We start from the raw sequence: 18773 nt of genomic DNA on the forward strand, positions 1-18773 counted from the left end.
CAAACAGATTACTGTGGTAGTCAGGCATCATTCTCTGAATTTAATCCACATACAATTATACCAAGAAATCTGGTGCAGTTTGAGCAGGAAGTTCATAAAAGAATTAAAATATCTACATATTATAGTTGCTTTTTCACTTAGAAATTTTTATTTAACTTTGCAGTTAGAAGCTAGAAGTGAATTAACCTAAAGGGAAAAAAATCCAAAACAAATTACTTATCTCAAGAGAACTAACAGCAATCTGTTTGTGCAGATACATACGCGTGTACTTGTGCATGTGCAAAAACCTCAGTCATCTAAGAACAAAATCTTGAAGTGGTAATCACAGTAAGTCAACAACAGTCAAGGGCTTTACCTTTAAAAATTGAATAAGGGATTTTGAGATCTATTTTCATTTACAAACCTTGTTATTGCAACTTTTTGCATCTCTCTAGCCTCAAAATGAACATGCCTCTCCTTAGCCTACCATGAACATGAATTTGGACGTTTTATCCTAACCATGATGCTGTGTAGACCTCGGAGTCCCGCTGGTGGCACAAGTGTGTTCAGCCTGTGGTTTCTGTATTTTGTACTTTGAATTTGGAATTTCGGCTGTTTACATGGTCCACGCTAAGCAGTGTCCATTTTTGATGACGTGTACGTTTAAGACATCTCTGCCTTTCTTTCTCTTTTGTAAAAGCACTTAGGTACATACTGAACCCATTAATTTTATGAAAACAAACCTAAAGCAAAGCACATTCTTAAATTTTCAGGAGAGGAATCTTCATGATTGCAGAAAAGTCCAATGTACTGCTGTCCAAAGTCTTGTGAAATGCTAAAAAGATAAAGGTTTTTTTTGTTTCTGTTTTTTTTTTTGGCCACTTATGTCTGCAGCTGAGAAATCATACGAAACAAATCTAAATCTTCATGTTCGGTGTTTTAGTTTTTTAGGTGATTCTTGGTGAGCGTATTTACTGAAATGCCAGTTTTTCTAATGTGGCATCAGACTGACTAGAGACTGTCTTGCATTTAAAATATTGACCTCACAATCCATTTGGTGAATTGTTAACCCCACTTACTTTAATAATTAGCCACTTTCAACAAGCTCCTTAAAATATGGATTGCTTACTCAAAATATTTCAGTTACAGACTCCCCTTACAACTATGGTTAGAGAGACTACCTTTGTGAGGAAAGACTTTCTAAAGTGTAGTTCCTTAATATATTACCCATATAAATTTAATAGATCCTATTCATTTCATCGTTGTTGATCATTATTCATCATTAGAACAGCTGAAGTACCATTAGTACTCACAAACTGGAAAAGGTCCAAAGCCAAATACTGCCAGTCTCCTGCTGATTTAAGTGGCAGCCATCAGCATGTATTACAGGACTCAGTTTTTCACTCAACTGATAGAGAAAAACATTCCTTTTAATCTTACAGAAGTTAAGTACATTTCTCTACGTATGTGTGATTTTTCTGATACCTCTCATATTTGTACAAAAAATGGCTACTGTTCATTCATTTTGCAGTGATGACATGCTTTGGACTAAATCTTCAGGCATCGTTGGACTTCATGGCAGATAGATTCCCACATACTTTTGTGGGTCTAATTTTGGAACTTATTGATTGAAAATATAATTTTAGAATGAGGTTCACTGTTTGTATAGTACGACAATATATTTATTCCTTTGTACGTTTTTTACTTTAAAGAGAATCATTCGACAAAATCTATATTCTTTGTCTGATATGTGTCTTTTTTTGTTTGGCAGGGTAACTCCATCTTCTGAAAATCCCAACGGTGCTACCTGTAGTGTAAGTCAGGGAAAGCCCTCTTTAAGAAGAATAAAAGGGAGAATACACAGAAGCAAAAGTCTTGATAGCATTGATTTCTGTGAATTCACTGTAAGTATCATATCCTTAACATTTATCCCATTTGAAGTTCTGATAATTTTGCTATAAAGCAGAAAGTTGAGAAAGATTTTCTCTCTCTTAAATTAGGTGTATCTATTTGTCAGAATTACAAAAGGTGTTGTACTACAACTCAATGATGTTAACAATCACAACTCTACACTGCCGAATGCTAACAAAAAGTGATGTTGCTTATATAATTAGTGATTATATAAGTATAGTGATTATATAAGTATAGTTGCATTTTTGTTCCTGAGCAAACATTAGTTATAAATTTTGATATCAGGTTGTATTATTGCCTCCTGCATAATAAGATGCGTACAATTAATTGGAAATGGAGTAAATTTTCACAGACATGCATCTATATGTTATAGTAAAATTCTAGAATATGAAAAATGAAATATGTTTTCAAATTATATTTTCATATTTAGAATTTGGAAGTGGCACTCAAAGCAAAATGCATTATTTCTTACAAAGGTCTCAAAATTCTTTCCATAGTATATGGCTATAGTGAAGTCCTAGGAAAAGAAAGAAACGTTCCTAAAATATGTATGTGCTTATAGCTTTATAGTATCGCAGATGATATCCCACTGTAACTAAGCGATACTGGTATTTACTTAGCTACTTCTCTTCGGTTAGAGTTTAGATAAGTTTGTCTTATAGTTGCAGAAAATGTAATGTCATCATGGTTTCAAAGAATTTGAACAGGTGATGCTTTAGAGGTTTAGCTGAATGAAGAGGAAAAATGCTGGAATAGAGGCATACACAAATTTTAATTCAGTAGGGGACATTTGCATCCAAATAGTGAAAGAAAATAAGGTGATAATATGAACAAGTATGGGACATAGGGGTAGATTTCCTGCTATTTATGCTGTTCACAAGGGATGAGAGTTGGTCCCAAAAAGTCACAGTATGTTTGTAAGTCTTTACTGAGAAGCTATTAAGAGCTACACCTCTGAACCAACTGGGGGGAATTTGGCCAAAGCAAATTATACTCTTACAAATTATATCATGTTGTAGAGTTAGTTATAAAATATTGAAATAATATTGAAGACTATCTTAGCATTAAGTTATGAACCCATGATTAGATTTGAGAATGAAAGAGATAGGAGGAAATATGTGATGTCTCTAAGGTGATGTACAAATCAGTAGAGACATGGAGAGACGTTGTATTGTCTGGCATTACACAAATGTATGTAATATAAACAACATAACTACAATATTCAGATGTAACTGAGGAAAATGTAACATCATTTCCCTAAACAAAGCAACAGACTGAGTATGTTGCAGCATTCAGTGTGATGTTTCTTGTAGAAGATGATGCCAATAGCATTGTTGATATTTTTGCTCAGGACAATTTTGTTTGGAATTGGTAAGTCCTGTAGAGCTATCATTGTTTGGGTCAAAGAGCTGCTGGCTTGCTATTGGTAAAAGTAATGAAATTAGTAGCAAGGGTTGGTGGTTTATGTATTGTTTGGTGTCCAGATACTTCTGACAGTGCAAGTATCATAGCATGGAGCCTACGAATATGGCTAAGCCAGGTCCCACAGCTGGGGAAACTGTACAGCGAGCTGGTGCAGAGTCCTATGCTCTCAGTAACTAACCTGGCCTAGGCTAAAGCTAGTTTTGCTGCATCTATGCAAACAGCTGTCGCAGCAGTGATATCAATGTAGTGATTCCTTTACTGAAAACTGGAAGTTCCTTTAGGGAATGAGATTACTGGAACAATTTCAGTGTGCTACATGGGTCTTTATCTGTGTGGTCCTAATAGGGAGTTTTATCTAAATCTGTCACTACTCTTGGGGCCTTTAAAGAGAAAGAGATTTTAGCCAAAGGTAAAAAGAGTATCTTGCATGCCACAGAACCTTTGCAAAGAGATTTGAGACACACAATAATGGGGCATATCCATATTTGTAGCACATATATATGTGTAGAATATGTACATCTATATATACAAAATCTATACATTAATGGGTAGATACTGGTTATAAGGACCAGGAAAGGAAGATCAGTGTTACTCTAAAGTCTCATATTCACGGATGATACAAGTTTAAATAGCTCGGCACAGAAATCAGAGTTACAAATACGAATTTTCTCACTACTGTGCAACTGGTTTAGAATCACACTGAAATATTCTTTGATTTTTGTATAATAGTACTTTTATTGTTTTTAAATTATGATTTAAAAAAGATCCAAAGAAATAGTTGAGAGAATTAGTATGGGTAAGTGTTTCCAGAGCGCTCCTAGTACTAAGTGTTTGTCTTGTTATCTATCTTTTTCTTGTAACCAGGCTCAGGCACTGGCAGATAGAATAAAGCTGAAAATGAAAAATTGAATAGAACTGAGAAGTTCTTGTATGTGAAGAGGGAAATAACTTTTTAAACCTTTCTCTTTACAACTCTTTTATGCATTAGTATATCCATTTTATACGCAACAAAGAGGAGAAGCTGCATATTTAAAAAATGATGATTTACGTACTGACAAACTCAAAATAAGTTTCACTGATAAGCTTCCAATGAACTACAGGTTTTCTTCATTATATAATGAGATGAGACTCCATTAATAAATCTGATTGTTACAGAATTGAAATTTAAAATAGGTAATGCCTATGTGCATCCCAGACTGATTGTTTTGTAAACTTTTGTTCACCGTCTCTAAGCAAAATTGTTATTGAGAACAAATCCTGACAGTAGGAAGAATTAAAAAAATCAGTTATGCTTCTTTTTCTCCAAGTGTGAAAAGATGTGTCCCCAGTGAGAAAGTAATTTTTCTGGATTTCCGTGCAGTATGTACATATGAGTATTCAATAAATGAAAATGCTGTATTTACTACTTTACTCTGGCTCCAGCTGTGGCAGGGGACAGGGTTAGGGAACAGCATTAAGCTGGGAGGCTGATTAAAAACTTGTTCTTTCTTTACGAGGGAAGGGATAATCAGAGAAGAGCCTATCGCATGCGTAAAACTTCAGCAGAGGCCAAAGAGTGACTTGGAGGGAATACCACTGACTTCTTCAGAGGGTTGTCTGGGACCAGGCGATGCTGCCGCCTTTCTTGTTTATCACAGTTGGTAAAGTCTTAGGTTTGTGAAATTAATGGCTCTTAGTTATGTCCATGGCGCTTAGTATGGGTGATATACTTGAAACTCTGGGGAGGTGTTTGTGTATAGGCTCGTTGTAGGATGGCCTGCTACTGCAATGAAGTACTAGGAGCCTCAGATATTTGTGGGAGACTGTCAAAGCCTGGACCACTGGTTGGTGCGTTATATAGCCGTGTTATCATCCAGCAGTCGGCTTACACTGTAGTATCCTTAACAGCCCTCTAGGAGGCAGAGATTCTCCCTGAATACACATGGTGGCCGTCTGCAGGACTGCTGGCAAAGATTTTGGGTGTTATTTCTAGTGATAACTCTAATATCTTGAGTGGGTGATGCTGAGGTTTGTAGTAATTATGCGTCTCATTATCATTGTACTGAGATAGTAAGCAAGAAGATAAGTAGTGAAATAACTGATAAGCCACACAGTGATAGGACATCAGCTCCTTTAAAAGGTATATCCATCTTCAGCTTCTGTCATACTTTTCTTTATTCTTTCCAAGTAGTATTGCCACCACTTGGTCGGGTTATGGCCTGATTCCCGTAACCTAAATAAAATCTGTTTTATTGCCATTCAGTTCTTCTCTAAGGGGTTTCACTATGCTGTACTTCCCCAGATACTAGTCCTTGAAATACTTCAGCTTTAGTGGCACATATCAAAAATGCATATTTTGTTCTGTGTACTAGTAGCTGGTTATCTACAACCTAGAAATGTTGCAGGCCTCCTACTCCGCACTTCAGAAAACTTTCATCTAGAAAAAGAATAGGATTATTAGCTCTTGGGAAAAGATGTGAAATGCATACCATCCTGTAGAGTTAGCTTATCTTACTAATGTTTGTTACACATTTTTAACGTTTATTCCACTGGAGCAAACTCTGGCTTTGTGTAAACTTCCCTGTATTGCAGTAGCACTTCAGGGTCCGAGTCATCAACAGGGATTTTGTTGCACTAGGCATTGTGCAAACACTCAGGAAGCATTGACTCTCAAGGACCTTACAATCTATTTATAACAATAGGTGAATGTGACTAAACTTTGATTCTTTAGCTACATATGGCTCTCAAGCTGTCCAAGTGCTGCACCAATGCTAGGGCTCTTCAAGGTCACATTGGGACTCAGGTGCGCTTCTGGACTGCCCTTTGTGATAGAGCCCTGGGGCATCTAAGATATCTTTTTTTTTCATTTTTAATATTGTAATTTTTTGATGGGACTTGAGAAATTATCAGAATTGTCATCTTGCAATATATGCTTATGGAGGTGTATGCTTAAAGGGATATGAACAGAACACCTTCCAGCTAAGAGCAGCTCTAGTGGAAAAGGGAGCTCCCCATGGAAATTGAAGTATTGCAATTATTTACTGTACAAACAAATTTAGTTCTGCATATTTTCCAGAGGCAGCTGGTGCTACCCTACTCTCAATAAACAAGTTTTCAGTTAGCCTAAAATCGTAATGAAGCAAATTAATTTTCACTGTACTTCCACTTGCATCAGAGCTGGATTTCCGAAGAACAGTTTTGCCAAATGTTATAAAAAGGCTGAGTCTTCTTTTTTCACTTTCCCAGTCTTTTCTAGTCTTACCTTTTTCAGATGCATTATTTTGTCTCTTCTAATCATGCACTAACAATACAGTGAAATTGGCTAGAATCCCTGTGCGCCGGTGCTTTAGAGGCTCTTGGAGGTTGGCGTGTGAAATACCAAAGTAACACAGTAGGATAGGAGATTACACAACAGAGGAGAAAAGCAATAGAGACAACCCAGCGCAAAGGGCAGGCTGAACAAAGCGCTGTGCAATGCGCCGCAAAGTGTAAGAGGCAACAAAGGAAGAGACCATCAGAAGGGAAGTGAGGATTAGCTACCATGCAGTTGCCTTTTTTAGGTAGCTGATGCACACATTCAGCTATTATGCTAGTTTTTGGTTCACTCTAGTAAGCATTGTGCCGTTGAATGGGTATGGTACCTTATGTGCTTTCTTGCAGAGGGGATGTGGAAACTCTGCATTGTGGTGCTTGTGTGGTGCTGTTGGCAGGCAGGACAGAGTGAGCGTGGCGCTCCGTGGGGACGTGTGGGAGCCCGCGGTGCCCGGTGCGCGAGGAGGTGTCCGTGCACCCGGAGTGCCGAGGCAGCTGCGGGGCATGAGCGCCGCAGCATTGGTTTGTTGCTGCTGTTGCTGTGAATTTCATTTTCCTTATGATCTGTAATGATATTTTAAGGCTGTTTAGAGGCTTTACTCATGAACTTTCATGGGTGTTTGTGATAATATCCTTATTTCACGTCCCTAATTTCTTTGGTAGATTTTTTCAGATATGCAACAGGCTGAAGAGTCAGTCTGTTGTTTGAAAATGCCATTAGCAAGAAACGGGGTAATTGTTGTAGTTAAGCCCCTCAGTGAAAAAATCCAGTAATCGAAGCAGGATACTGTACTACACTGCTCAACTAGTTCACAGAGTATATTGCTGAGCAAGGCAATATACTCGGTACTGAAAAACATGGATTTATTGCAGTTTCTATTTAATTTAATTTAACCCAAACTCCTCTTCCCTTTATCATCTTATGAGCAGCTATCATCTTATCGGCTTTTGAGGTGATAGATATCATTTAGTAGTTTTGATTATAAAAACAGAGTAATTTTATTTACACTTTCCTTTGTCTTAGTCATTTTTCCTGCTGGGTATTTTAGTTTTAATATGTATCTGTTGAAGAAGTAAAATGATAAATGAGTTATAATATAAATGATATATATTTCAGTTTTTTCCTAGGTTGGAGATGTAAGAACACTGACTTTAAAAAAAAAAAAAAAAAAAAAAAAAAAGTCCTGCAGGTATTTCAGTCCTCTTTGTAATGGGGGAAGGAAGAATTCATTAGCACAGCTGGAGTCTTGTAGATGTCCTTAATTTGTTACTGTTCAGAGAAGTGTAATTGTTATGCAGCTGTTTCTGAGAATTAAACCCTCTGTAGTAGCTTCGACTTGCTTCACAGTATTGCTCTTGCACAAGACAAATTTCATGCAAGGGAATCATTTATTATAATAATAATTACATATGAATATGTACAGCATTGACCTTATGCAGTGAGCAAGTTTTAGGCAGCTTGTTTTAGCTAAGATAGTTTAAATGACAAAATAATTATTTGTTTTATTTAACCATTTCTATTTAACATATTCTACAGTTCATGAAATAAAAGACTTTAAGTCTTGCTTTTGTATTGCACTGGCTGGAAAATACATGTTACTGTTTTTAACATATATAGTTAATAGTTTTAAATACCGAGAAAATAAATCTATTTTTTAAACTGGTTTTGATTGGAGCAATTTTTCAAATATGAAATTGTCTGAAAGAGAAAATACTGCAGTTTTTTGATCCAGGATTAGATCTCCTCTGGGAAGGAGGAGTATATTTTCAGCATTGTTCATTTCTCTCATCTTGCCTTTTATTTGAAAAAAAATCCAAAGTTTTATGTAAGAACTTTTCTAAATGTCGAGACAAACTGTTAAGTCTTAAACACCACGCGAGGTGAAACTTAAGCAGCCTTAAGATTAGTCTAAGGATGTTAACCAGAAATGAACAGCTAATTTAAATTGCTAAGTTTAAAATTGTGACTGACTTTTCTTCTAATTATTAAAATTAGACTGTCGTTAGTATATAATAGCTGGAAATGTTTCAAAAGCACTTATTTTGTATTTTTCAGTAAGGTGTACTATGAATATAAGTAAAAGAGAAATAAATTAAGCAGGACATTTGCTTGTTTAAAATGAACACCAAGGTTAAATTTCTGAACCGGTTCAGCACAGCAGTTTAAAACTACCACACATAGTGGCTCAATAGCAGCTATCATAGTAGCAGCAAGATTTTCGTTGAAGTTTAATTAGAAATTTATTTTTGAGTGAGTACTTTTTTAGTTTATTTTTTGTTTCTTGTCAGAATAGCATTAGGAATTTAGGCAGATGGAACTGTTTTGTAATACTCTGGGATTTTTTAAAGTAATACCCAAGTGATTACTTCAACACTATCATACTTTGCACATGCGGTTGTCAATTGTCACGTCTCTCCTTATATGTTAAGAAAATGTCAGAAGATATCTAGGCCATCATGTAGTTTGTCTTTAAATTATATAATAGCAGATCCCTTACATCATGTAGTTGTATAGGATCTTAGCATACTGTATTTCTTCACTCCTGGTATTTCACACATGCGCACGTGCAGTTTCCTTCTAGTAAGCTGAAGCCCCAGGCAGGGTAAAAGGCATCCCTCCGCGAGCCCTAGCATCCAAGGCAGCCGCCAGGTGATGGAGAACGACCGTTATCTCTGTCCTGGAGGTGCCTCTGCGCTCCCTGGAATGTCTTAATTTCTGAACGAGGTTCTGGATGCCTCCACGTGAAGATCAACATTGTATTAAAGGAAGTTGATAGGATGACTCAGGGAAAAGAATATCATTCATATAAGTATAAGCTTCCTAAACAACGGTTACTGGTTATCTGCTATTCCTGAGGCAAATGCTGATCTGAATGTCTGTCTTATGAAAATCAAGGTTTCTTGATTTTTCACTGTGATATAGCTTAGATGCCTTTGCATTTTGTTAGGTGTTTTATATATATGTAGTAAATGATTGTTTCTGTCCAAAAGAGTTTATAATTTTATGTGAGTGAATGTATACTGTTTTGGAGCCTGAACACTTTCTCTCTCATGCCAGCAGTTAGTCACTGATTTATTCGTGGAGTCGAAATTAAAATTATGCTGCTCAATCTATTTTCCTCTTATTGATAGATTTATTTGTTTGACCTTTTCTCCACCATTGTGTTCAAAGAGAGGCAGACTAGCTTGCGAAAACAAGGACAGCAACAATTTCTGTTGCAGGCTCTCAGCCTTGTACTTAAGAATAGAAAAAAACAGAAGTGTCAGTATGAATGGCTTTTCAAACATTACACTAGAATGTATATGCTGAAAATTCCAGTAGCTTGTCTATTTTAATATTGAGGGTTTTTTTTTTTTTTTTTTGCTTTTGCCAACCTTTTTTGGCCTTACCAGAATCATCTCCCCTTAGACACTAGACTTTGTGTGAGATTAATTCTAAAGGTCTTTAAATTTAATTTTTTATTATAAAAAGCCCTTATGAGTTGTTTTTGTCTGTAAAAGCTGCTTGAAATGTTTAATCACGAAATCCATTGCTAAGTCTGGGCACTACTGGCCAGTCTTGAAGGATATAATGTTTTCCTGCAAATGGTAAAGATTCTGTAATGCTAGTATAGTTAGGCTCAAAGTAAAGTGTTTAGGGAGGGCTGAAATTTTTCTTATTTTGTTGTTTCTTTTTCCATCAAAAAACCTGAAATATTTCCAGTGTCCTTCAGATACCTAGTCTGTGTTGCTCTCTCAGAAACCGATTTCCCTGATGTGTGCTCAGTTGTACTAAACGAACTCTCCTGGTTAGGGATGGGAATATTAGTATTCCCCACAATATGAAACACTTAAAATTTTGGGGGCATTGAAATGAGCAGGAGATTTTTTTTTTTCCTGAAATATAGGAATTCATCTACCTAAAAAAATCAGAATAGCTTCATAAATTATGTGCAAAGAAAATAGCCACAGCTATCTATAATTATGGTCTTTGGGGTTTAAGGAGTTTTTAAGCAATCAGCCTTTCACAAAGTGGGATTCTTTTAAAGCAGTATTTCAGTCAGACAAACCAGCGTAGCATGGAGCTACTTTTGGACCTTTCCAGATAAACATAGATTACATAGATTTATTTGTAAATGTTGTGAACAGAAAATCTACAAAAATTGCAGTCACACTCAGTTTATTTTTGATAAGCCTGAAGATGCATTTAGTCAAATGCATAAAGTAGAAGGTGAAAGACTAGCTGGGCAGGATCTTGCCCAGAATTTCTTGCCTTGTAAGAGCTTGCCTCATTAGAAGGTGTTTGAAATTAGTTCTTTCTTAGGTTAAAATAAAAGAAATACTAATCAAAGTATTATATAACTGTAGCTTAGATGCTCCAGTCAGAATTGCTGTCAGAACACTCAAAGCGGGTATTTCGTGGTACTGGATTATATCTTTATGCTTTTGAAAAAGCATAAAGATGCTTTATGCTTTCTTTATGCTTTTGAAAAGGGTCTTTTTAATTACACAGAGAGATGAAAAGATATCACGAGTTGCTCATTAGCTACAGAATACTTCTCTTTAAACCCAATCATGCTCAAGGCTGTCTGCTGCTATCCAGCTACTGTAGTGCATATATACATATACATACACATTGCATTTAGGATACAAAATGTCACTGGTTAAGCTCATTTTCTGTCAGCACATGTTTCGATACAAATTTGAGAGCTTTGTTGACTATAAACTATTCCTGTCAAATTACACCATCTCTGCTAAGAGCAGGGCCTGACCCAATGCAGGTAGTCCTTGAGCAACAGTTGTAAATTGTCAGCATCACTCTGCCAGTGTCTGCTTTCACCAATTTTCTTTGCTTTGCTGGTTAGAAGTCCCTGTGGGTGCTCCAGAATGTGTCATTTTTCACCCAAGTAAAGTATTCCTTTTTTTAATGTTCTTCTTCATTCAGAACAGTTCCCTGTCCAGCCCGTTCCCAGTCTCTCTCATCCAAATGGCTGACAAGTGTGCCTAGGCAGGGAACAAAGGAATTTGCCTTAAGCAGATGGTTTATTTTAAGAGGATGCACTAGCACTAATGTAGAGGAAATGACAGGATACTCTCTGCAGCCAGAAAAGATTTTGAAATATATGCTGTGGCATAAGGTTTTGCTGCAGTCACTGGAAAACTCTTGAAAAGAAATAAAATGTTAAAATAAGGGAAATACAATTCTATGCATTAAAAGTTGAAAAGAAAGTATCTTCTAACCAACATCTAAGTCTTCAGCCTGAACCTTCAGTCTTCAGTACTGAATACAATAAAATGATTGTAAGCACCTTGGAATTCAGACTGCATGATTTTGCAAAAATGTCTTTGGAAACATCTAAGAGATTTTATTTTTCCAGTCAACAGTAATTTTTTATTTCTGAAGCGCAGAACTCTGGATGCAAAACGAACTGTTTATATGCAGTGCTTAGACTGAAGAAAGAGTTAGAATGCATTAATGGTCTAGGGAAGTTAGTGTGGGCTGACTCACAGTACTTGCAACAATAAAGACACTTTTTGTTTGCAGACATTCTGGTTTCTCTTGGCTCAGCTGTCCTTTTTGTCCTCTGGCACAGTTTTACTTGGTTTTTCAAAGAAATATTGGATGTTTGTTACCCATCTATAAGAAGAGCAGCTTGCTTCTCCCACTGGTATAATATGCCTTTGCTTATTGCTCTGCAGTATTCTGTGAGGAAGCGTACAGGGCCGGATAACCTCTAATGAGCAGCTGCCTTTGGATATTTGGCACTGTTATTAGCAATATACTACTGGGATCACAGGCTCCTGTAATAAATTTAGCAGTCTTGGCTGCACTATCGTTGTACTTATCTAGCACCTCTCAGAGCTAGAGAATTTGAAAAGTACATCTTTTGTTCTCACCACGGTGAGTGCCACTGCATGAATAGGAAGCAAACCACGAGTGTATTTTTATGAAGATTTGACATTTAAATTTTGATATCTATATGCTGAATTCCTCCAGCTGTGTGCTATGCTGCTTTTCATTGCCCGCGAGGACAATGCGGGGCACACCTACTGAAAGGTTGTCAATGACACCGAAGGGGAAGAATCAACAAGGAGGAGATAGGCTCTTGGAGCTGCCCAAATGTTCTGAAACCAGAGAGTGCTTTTTGAACACGCTCGAAGGGATGTTGGGCAAAGCAAATATTCAAGTCTGAGGGATGTGCTGTGTTTCAGTGAGGTGTCCTGTAGTTCTTCAGATAAAGGAAAATAATGAAGTCAAATACTCCAGTGTAAAATGGAGAACATACGACATAAGCTACAAACATAGTTAATTTCTTCCCGCTCTTAGGAAGCACTCTTTGACTCAATTGTAATGAACACAGAAGATTATTATGAATTCATATACATCCAAGTGGGATCCTGCCTGAAGAGCCCAGTACCTAGCACTTTTTTCAGGTCTGTGTGTTTTTTACATGTGGACAGTGAAACACTGCTTTTTGAAATCATGATTCAGTTACTCTAACAAGGTAGAGAAGTAGCCTCCCAAATTAACAATACCTCAAGAGGTACTTGAAAGCTTCTCACGATTTATAACTGGCTATGCAGTCTGTATTCTTTTATTCTTAAGCATGTGTTCCCTGTGAAAGCTGACTGACTAAGCTAACCAAATTAAACTTACTTGGTTTTCTACCACTGTTTGCATAATCATAAAAATACATGGCTTTTCCTTCTCTATCCAAAAGTTAATATACGGGTGACCTAAATCAGGCTTATTCATATTACACCACCTTAGTGAAGATCTTTCCGGTAACTACATAAAATATTTCCTCTGTAATCATTGGAAACAATTTTGGGCAGTATAACAAAATAGCTTTGCATGCCTGGATGGTTCCTACTGAACTGAAAGCTCACAAAGCAATAGCAATCAAGGGATGCAAGCATCCAGAGCTGAACTGCCTTCGTTTCTCCACTTCATAGCAATTCTTTTACTGTATGTTCACTGGCAAATAAGGGTGAGCTCAGACACATGCCCAGAAATGTGATGCATTGATCGAAAAGTTCTGCAGCCAGTACTTTGTCATCTCAGATTTGCATCATTTGCTCCTTTGAAATATTCATTTCATGGACCCGGAACTACTGCTGCATTCTGTGGGGCAATCTTGGGGCTTCTAAAGATGGGTCCAAGAGGAATACAATTTGGGATGGAAAACAGAAAACTAGAATAATTTTTAAAACAAGTGCAAAACCACTAGAATAATTTTTAAAACAAGTGCAAAACCACACAGATAATGGATGAGTCAGGAGAATTTGCTGGACTCGATCCCAAACTCCTAAAATTCTCTGGCAGGGGTTTAATTTCTCTTCTAGCACTGCAAACTTTTCCGCTTAAGATAGTGCATTTACAGTGGTGCTTGTACTCTGTGGTGTGCTCACAATATTGGTAATAAGCAATTTGCAGTGTTACATTTCTTCTGCTGATAATGTATTGTCTTGTAAGGATATTATATACTGGCACAGACAGCAAAATGCAAGTGTAAGTTAGCAACATAAGCAGTTGTGTGCCAGCAGAAATCTTACTTACAGATGTTCTGATTCAACTCATTATCTGCAGGATTTTCGACACGGAGATTGTGTTCCTTTCAGACCATTCCTTTGAAAAGGTCTTCTTCAACAAGGAGGTGGGACTAGCATACTTTGTTTGGGATGAGGTGTCCTTGACTAGATCATAGTCATTTCATGACATCCAAAAAAAACCAGTTGTTGCACTGCAATTATGTTTTGTCCCTCAGTGATTCTCCTCGCTCAATGGTTGCTGTGGCTTTCACATTAACATTTAAGCAAGCTGTCTTCCTTTTTCATTTTCCTCTCCAACTTTTGTTGTTCTTATTATTTATATTATAGTTGTTCCTAGAGCACCCTGTTAGGATCAGAGCTCCACTGTACCAGATGCTCTACAGACATGTAAGAAGATTCAATTCTCTATGCATCAAATACATTCACATGCTAAAATGTGTTAAAAAACACTAGTACAGATACATCAATTGAAATTATAAGGGACGGATGGTTTATCACTATGGTGATAGTTTTGATTCCCATAATTTTATGTGAAACAAGGCGTTGAATATACCTCTTACACATTTGCTCTTCTCTCTCTTCACTTTCATGCAAACAGTTTTAAATATTAAATATTCAGCAAATCGAGCTGGGGTTGTCCTGAAATTGCTTTTCCTCGGGGCCAGTAGTTCCTGTGGTGCTAAAACATGGACACCCATGCTGCCTCTCCTCCGGCTGCTCTTTGCTGCTCCTGCTCAAAGGAGAAGAGAGGAAGCAGATGCTCAGTTTCCCATCAGTGGAAAAAACGTGTATAAGAATATTAGAATGAAGCTCATTGAGCTGAGGGGTTTGAGGCAGCAGGACGGCATCAGATTAGGGCGTTTTCACAGATCCCCCCGCTGGAATCTTTTCCTGATAGCTAGTCAGAATATGCTGTGCTGGGACTGGTGCATTTTGCCTCTCGTGCTGTCATGGTGCGCCTCCAAGAGGGCTCCGGCCTCATCTTCCCTGCACGCTCCTGGTACGTGGGTTGAGATGGCAGTAAGATCTCCCCTTAGCCTGCTTTTGTACGGCTGAACAAACCCCATTCTAGCACCTTCTCCTTGTATGTCATGCTCCAGTCCTCTAATCATCCTGGTGGCCCTCTGTTGGACTTGCTGTAGTTTTTCTTGTGCTAGGCAGCCCAAAACTGTATACAATACACCAGCTGTGCTCTGAGAAGTGCCAAACAGAGGGATGTAATCACTTCCCTTGGCCTGCTGGCTACACTCTTGCTAAGGTGGCCCAGCGTGGGGTCGGTCGCCTTTGCTGCAGGGGGGGCACCTCTGGTTGATGTTTAACTCGCTGCCCACCAGGACGCAGCATTCTGCTGCACGGCTCTGCAGCTCTGCCCGGCCCACTGCTGCATTGTGCAAGGTGCTGTCTTCATGCCGTCTTAGCTTTGCACCTTATCTATTTGATTAAGTGCTTTGAACTCAATGAGAAAAGGATAAGATATAATTGTTATTTCTATGAGAGAACTGTAGTCTCTTGTAACAGAGATTATTTAGGGTACATAATAGCTAGCTTTAGGGGAGACATAAAAAATTAGATGTATTCATTCAAATTATATTCTTAATTAACTAATTTATAACTGCGGCCGTATTTCCTGCAGATGAACAAAGCAGATGATTGCTTCTAATTGGATTGAGAAAGAAAAAAATCTTTGTCTTCTTGCATATAAAGCAATAGCAGAATTAATACAGAGATGTATACCTAGGTGAAGGGGCATTTAACCAAATGGAAAATGAAATGGAATGGAATCTAGAAAGCTAGCAACATCTTTCTCTGTGGTAACACAATGTGTTTTCATGGTCATGTTAAAGGAACGCCAGCAGGGTGCATAGTTGTGCTGCACAGTGGTACGGTGTTGCCATTTATTATAGTTTTAGTCCAACTTCTTTGATATATGTGTGGTTCAAATAAGAGAAGGCAAAAAACAGTCACCCCTGAAAAAAATGGAAAAAAAACCCTCCAAACCCCCAAACCCTATGACTTTAAGTCACATATGACTCAACGGTTTTGACTGGTTGGACCTGGTAGTGTTTGTGGTGTTCTGAGTATATTTGTGGGAACTCACAACAGTGGGTTTCATCATCTTTTATACTCAGCAGCATAATGCAAATTTTAGTCTTTTAAATCTGTCATATTTTGGAGCCCTTTCAAGGTCTTTTCAGGAATGAGAGTTAACTTTGAGTTACTTGAAAAGAGTTATTAAATAGCTTGTGATAAAAAGGATGTGCTTTGGAGGTGTTGTATCCTTTAACCAGGGGCAGAAAACCTGGGAGCAGGGCCAAAAGCCGGGAGTTGGCAGGGACCAAGCCTCCCATATAACAGAGAAGGGAATTTGGAGCTTAAACCTGAGCAGACCTGGGGGTGCAGGAGAAGAAGCCAAAACCAGGGTATGCAGCTTTGAGGAGAGGGGGCAGAAGCAGTGGGAAACGAGACTACTGACAGCAGCCATTTGACCACACCAGACTGCACCATCTCTAGCGCAGTGGGAATCAGCCTGCAGGAGGTCTCCGAGGTACAGTAGCCTGCCCTTGTGCTGTCCTTTGGGACAGCGCTCTGCAGCGCTGCGTCCCTACCTCGTGTCCACCTGCCTGGTAGCAGGCTTGGGCCACGGCACGGGACAGGGTCACCTGCGCTGGGGAGAGGCTGCTCCAAGGCGCAGCCGGACCCTGTGTGCTGCTCAGGGCCCTTTACGTAACACAAGGGGCTGGTAGGAGGGAGGACTGCAGCCTTGGTTCCCACGAAGAAGACTCGTCCAACATAGCTGTTAGGGCGAGTCAGCAGAAATAACTAGATATGTGCAAGATTTTAGGTGTTTGGTAGAGGGTCAATCAGCTGCAAAGCTTGGCGGGGTCCAAGAGCCTGAACCCCCGTACACTGTGTTTTTATTAAATTATATTACAGGAATTACAGATTTGACACAGACTTTAGAGAAATTATACTGACACTCAAAGGTTGAACTACAATCTAAAACCTACTTTTTGCCCTTGGATGAAACTAATTAAAATGCATTTGAATACGGAGTAGATTAATTAATCTTAAAGAAAATATTCAACAATTATACTGTGCTATTTTCTTATGTCAAAAATGTTGTTTACAATCTGATTGATTGCTATGTCAATTAAAAAACCCAGTTATTATTTAGAATATCAAAGTTCAAATGGCCCAAGATCTAATGAGTGGTATTGAAAGGAGATGAAAGGTAAGGTAGCATTAAATCCCTGTAAACTGCCTCCAAGAATTGTGCAGCTTTCTCCAACAACCAGGCACTGAAGTTTAGTTGGGAAGTAAGCTGTTTAACTGTTGGCAGAGCAAGTACCAGAAGTAATATAGCTGCAGTCATTTCAAATGAAGAAGCCTAAAGTGATCTGTCATGGGCCAGTCTCTTGATAGGAAGGTAAAGGCTTTAAATATGGCACGCAATTTTTCTCCTTTTTGAAACCTTTTTTTATTTCCTCTGTAAATATATTTGCTTAATTTTTATTAGCAATTCCTTAATGACACATGGGAATGGTTTCTGCGACTGGTTCACAGTTTACTTTTTGAGATGTTCAATTTATATGATTAATGCAAATAATGAATTTACAAAGCAAGTAAACACTCTTGTGATGTAACTGAGCCCTCTTGACTTTGTTTTTCCACCTTTTGGTTGTCTGAAAATTTTTTTCTTCAAAAGGCATTTAAGAAAATCCTAAAACTGCTTTTGGAGAGTCATCTCAAGCTTACTGTTCTGCCTAGACTCACTAATACCACAGTCAGTGAGACATCATTGCAAGTAGGTTATAGAGTATACTACATCTGTTGTTGCTTTCACCACCTCCCATCAAAGACGGTTTAGATATAACCTATGACAGTAGGGGTGCATAATGGTTTATACACTAGACTATTCTTTTTTGTGTCTTTTTCCTTCTTTTTATTGTTTTTTACCATTTCACCTTTCCAGATTAATCTTGTTACACTTTTAGTTACAAGGGAAAGTACGGACCTTTTGCAATTCCATCACTATGCAGCTCTGACAACTAGAATTAAGTGCCTAAATTAGGCTAGCAGTCTTTTCAAAGTTGTATGTGGGCTAAATTTAGATGTGATGTAGATGGTATTGCTAAGTCAGTTTGAATGCAATGAAGAAGTGAGATTTTAAGCAGGAAAACCAGAATTGATGAGACAAACTGTGTATGTTATGTGTTAGCACCTATAACTTTACAGACTTATCTGTGTAAAACAGGTTAACACAAAATAAGCTATAGAGACCCCACAGATGTGGGTTAAGGCTGGATCCTATAAAAACATTTTTGGAGAGAATGCTTTTACCACAAATGAATGTCAATGTGTGTGAGCTATGGTATCACAGTTAATCTATTCACAGAAAAGAAGCAGCATTTGGGAAATGAGTGGAATCTGTTCATGTATAGTCAAACATTTGTATAAAAAAGAATAAATATTTCCATCCAGAAACCCACTGGAGTTTTGTTAATAAGGACCAGTTGTTTCTCTTCTCTGTTAGCGCTGCTTTTTCTCCTATTCTCCAAATCTTGTGCTAATTAGCCTCCTACCTGCTTTTTCCCAATGCCAGTTCTCACTGTCTCACACCATGTTCAGTGCCT

The 18773-nt window shown here is 37.9% G+C and overlaps 1 protein-coding gene across 14 annotated transcripts in view; it reads left to right on the plus strand.

The window, feature by feature from the left end:
• TJP1 (tight junction protein 1) overlaps nt 1–18773 on the plus strand; it is a 174383-nt gene that overhangs the window by 7664 nt on the left and 147946 nt on the right. For all 14 annotated transcript variants that reach the window (XM_068957803.1, XM_068957807.1, XM_068957819.1 and 11 more), the window contains exon 2: nt 1751–1883. In XM_068957803.1, coding sequence (XP_068813904.1) covers nt 1751–1883 — 133 coding nt within the window. The remainder of the gene's footprint in view (nt 1–1750; nt 1884–18773) is intronic.

Source organism: Struthio camelus, chromosome 12 (assembly GCF_040807025.1).
Source record: "Struthio camelus isolate bStrCam1 chromosome 12, bStrCam1.hap1, whole genome shotgun sequence".
Classification (NCBI taxonomy): Eukaryota; Metazoa; Chordata; class Aves; order Struthioniformes; family Struthionidae; genus Struthio; species Struthio camelus.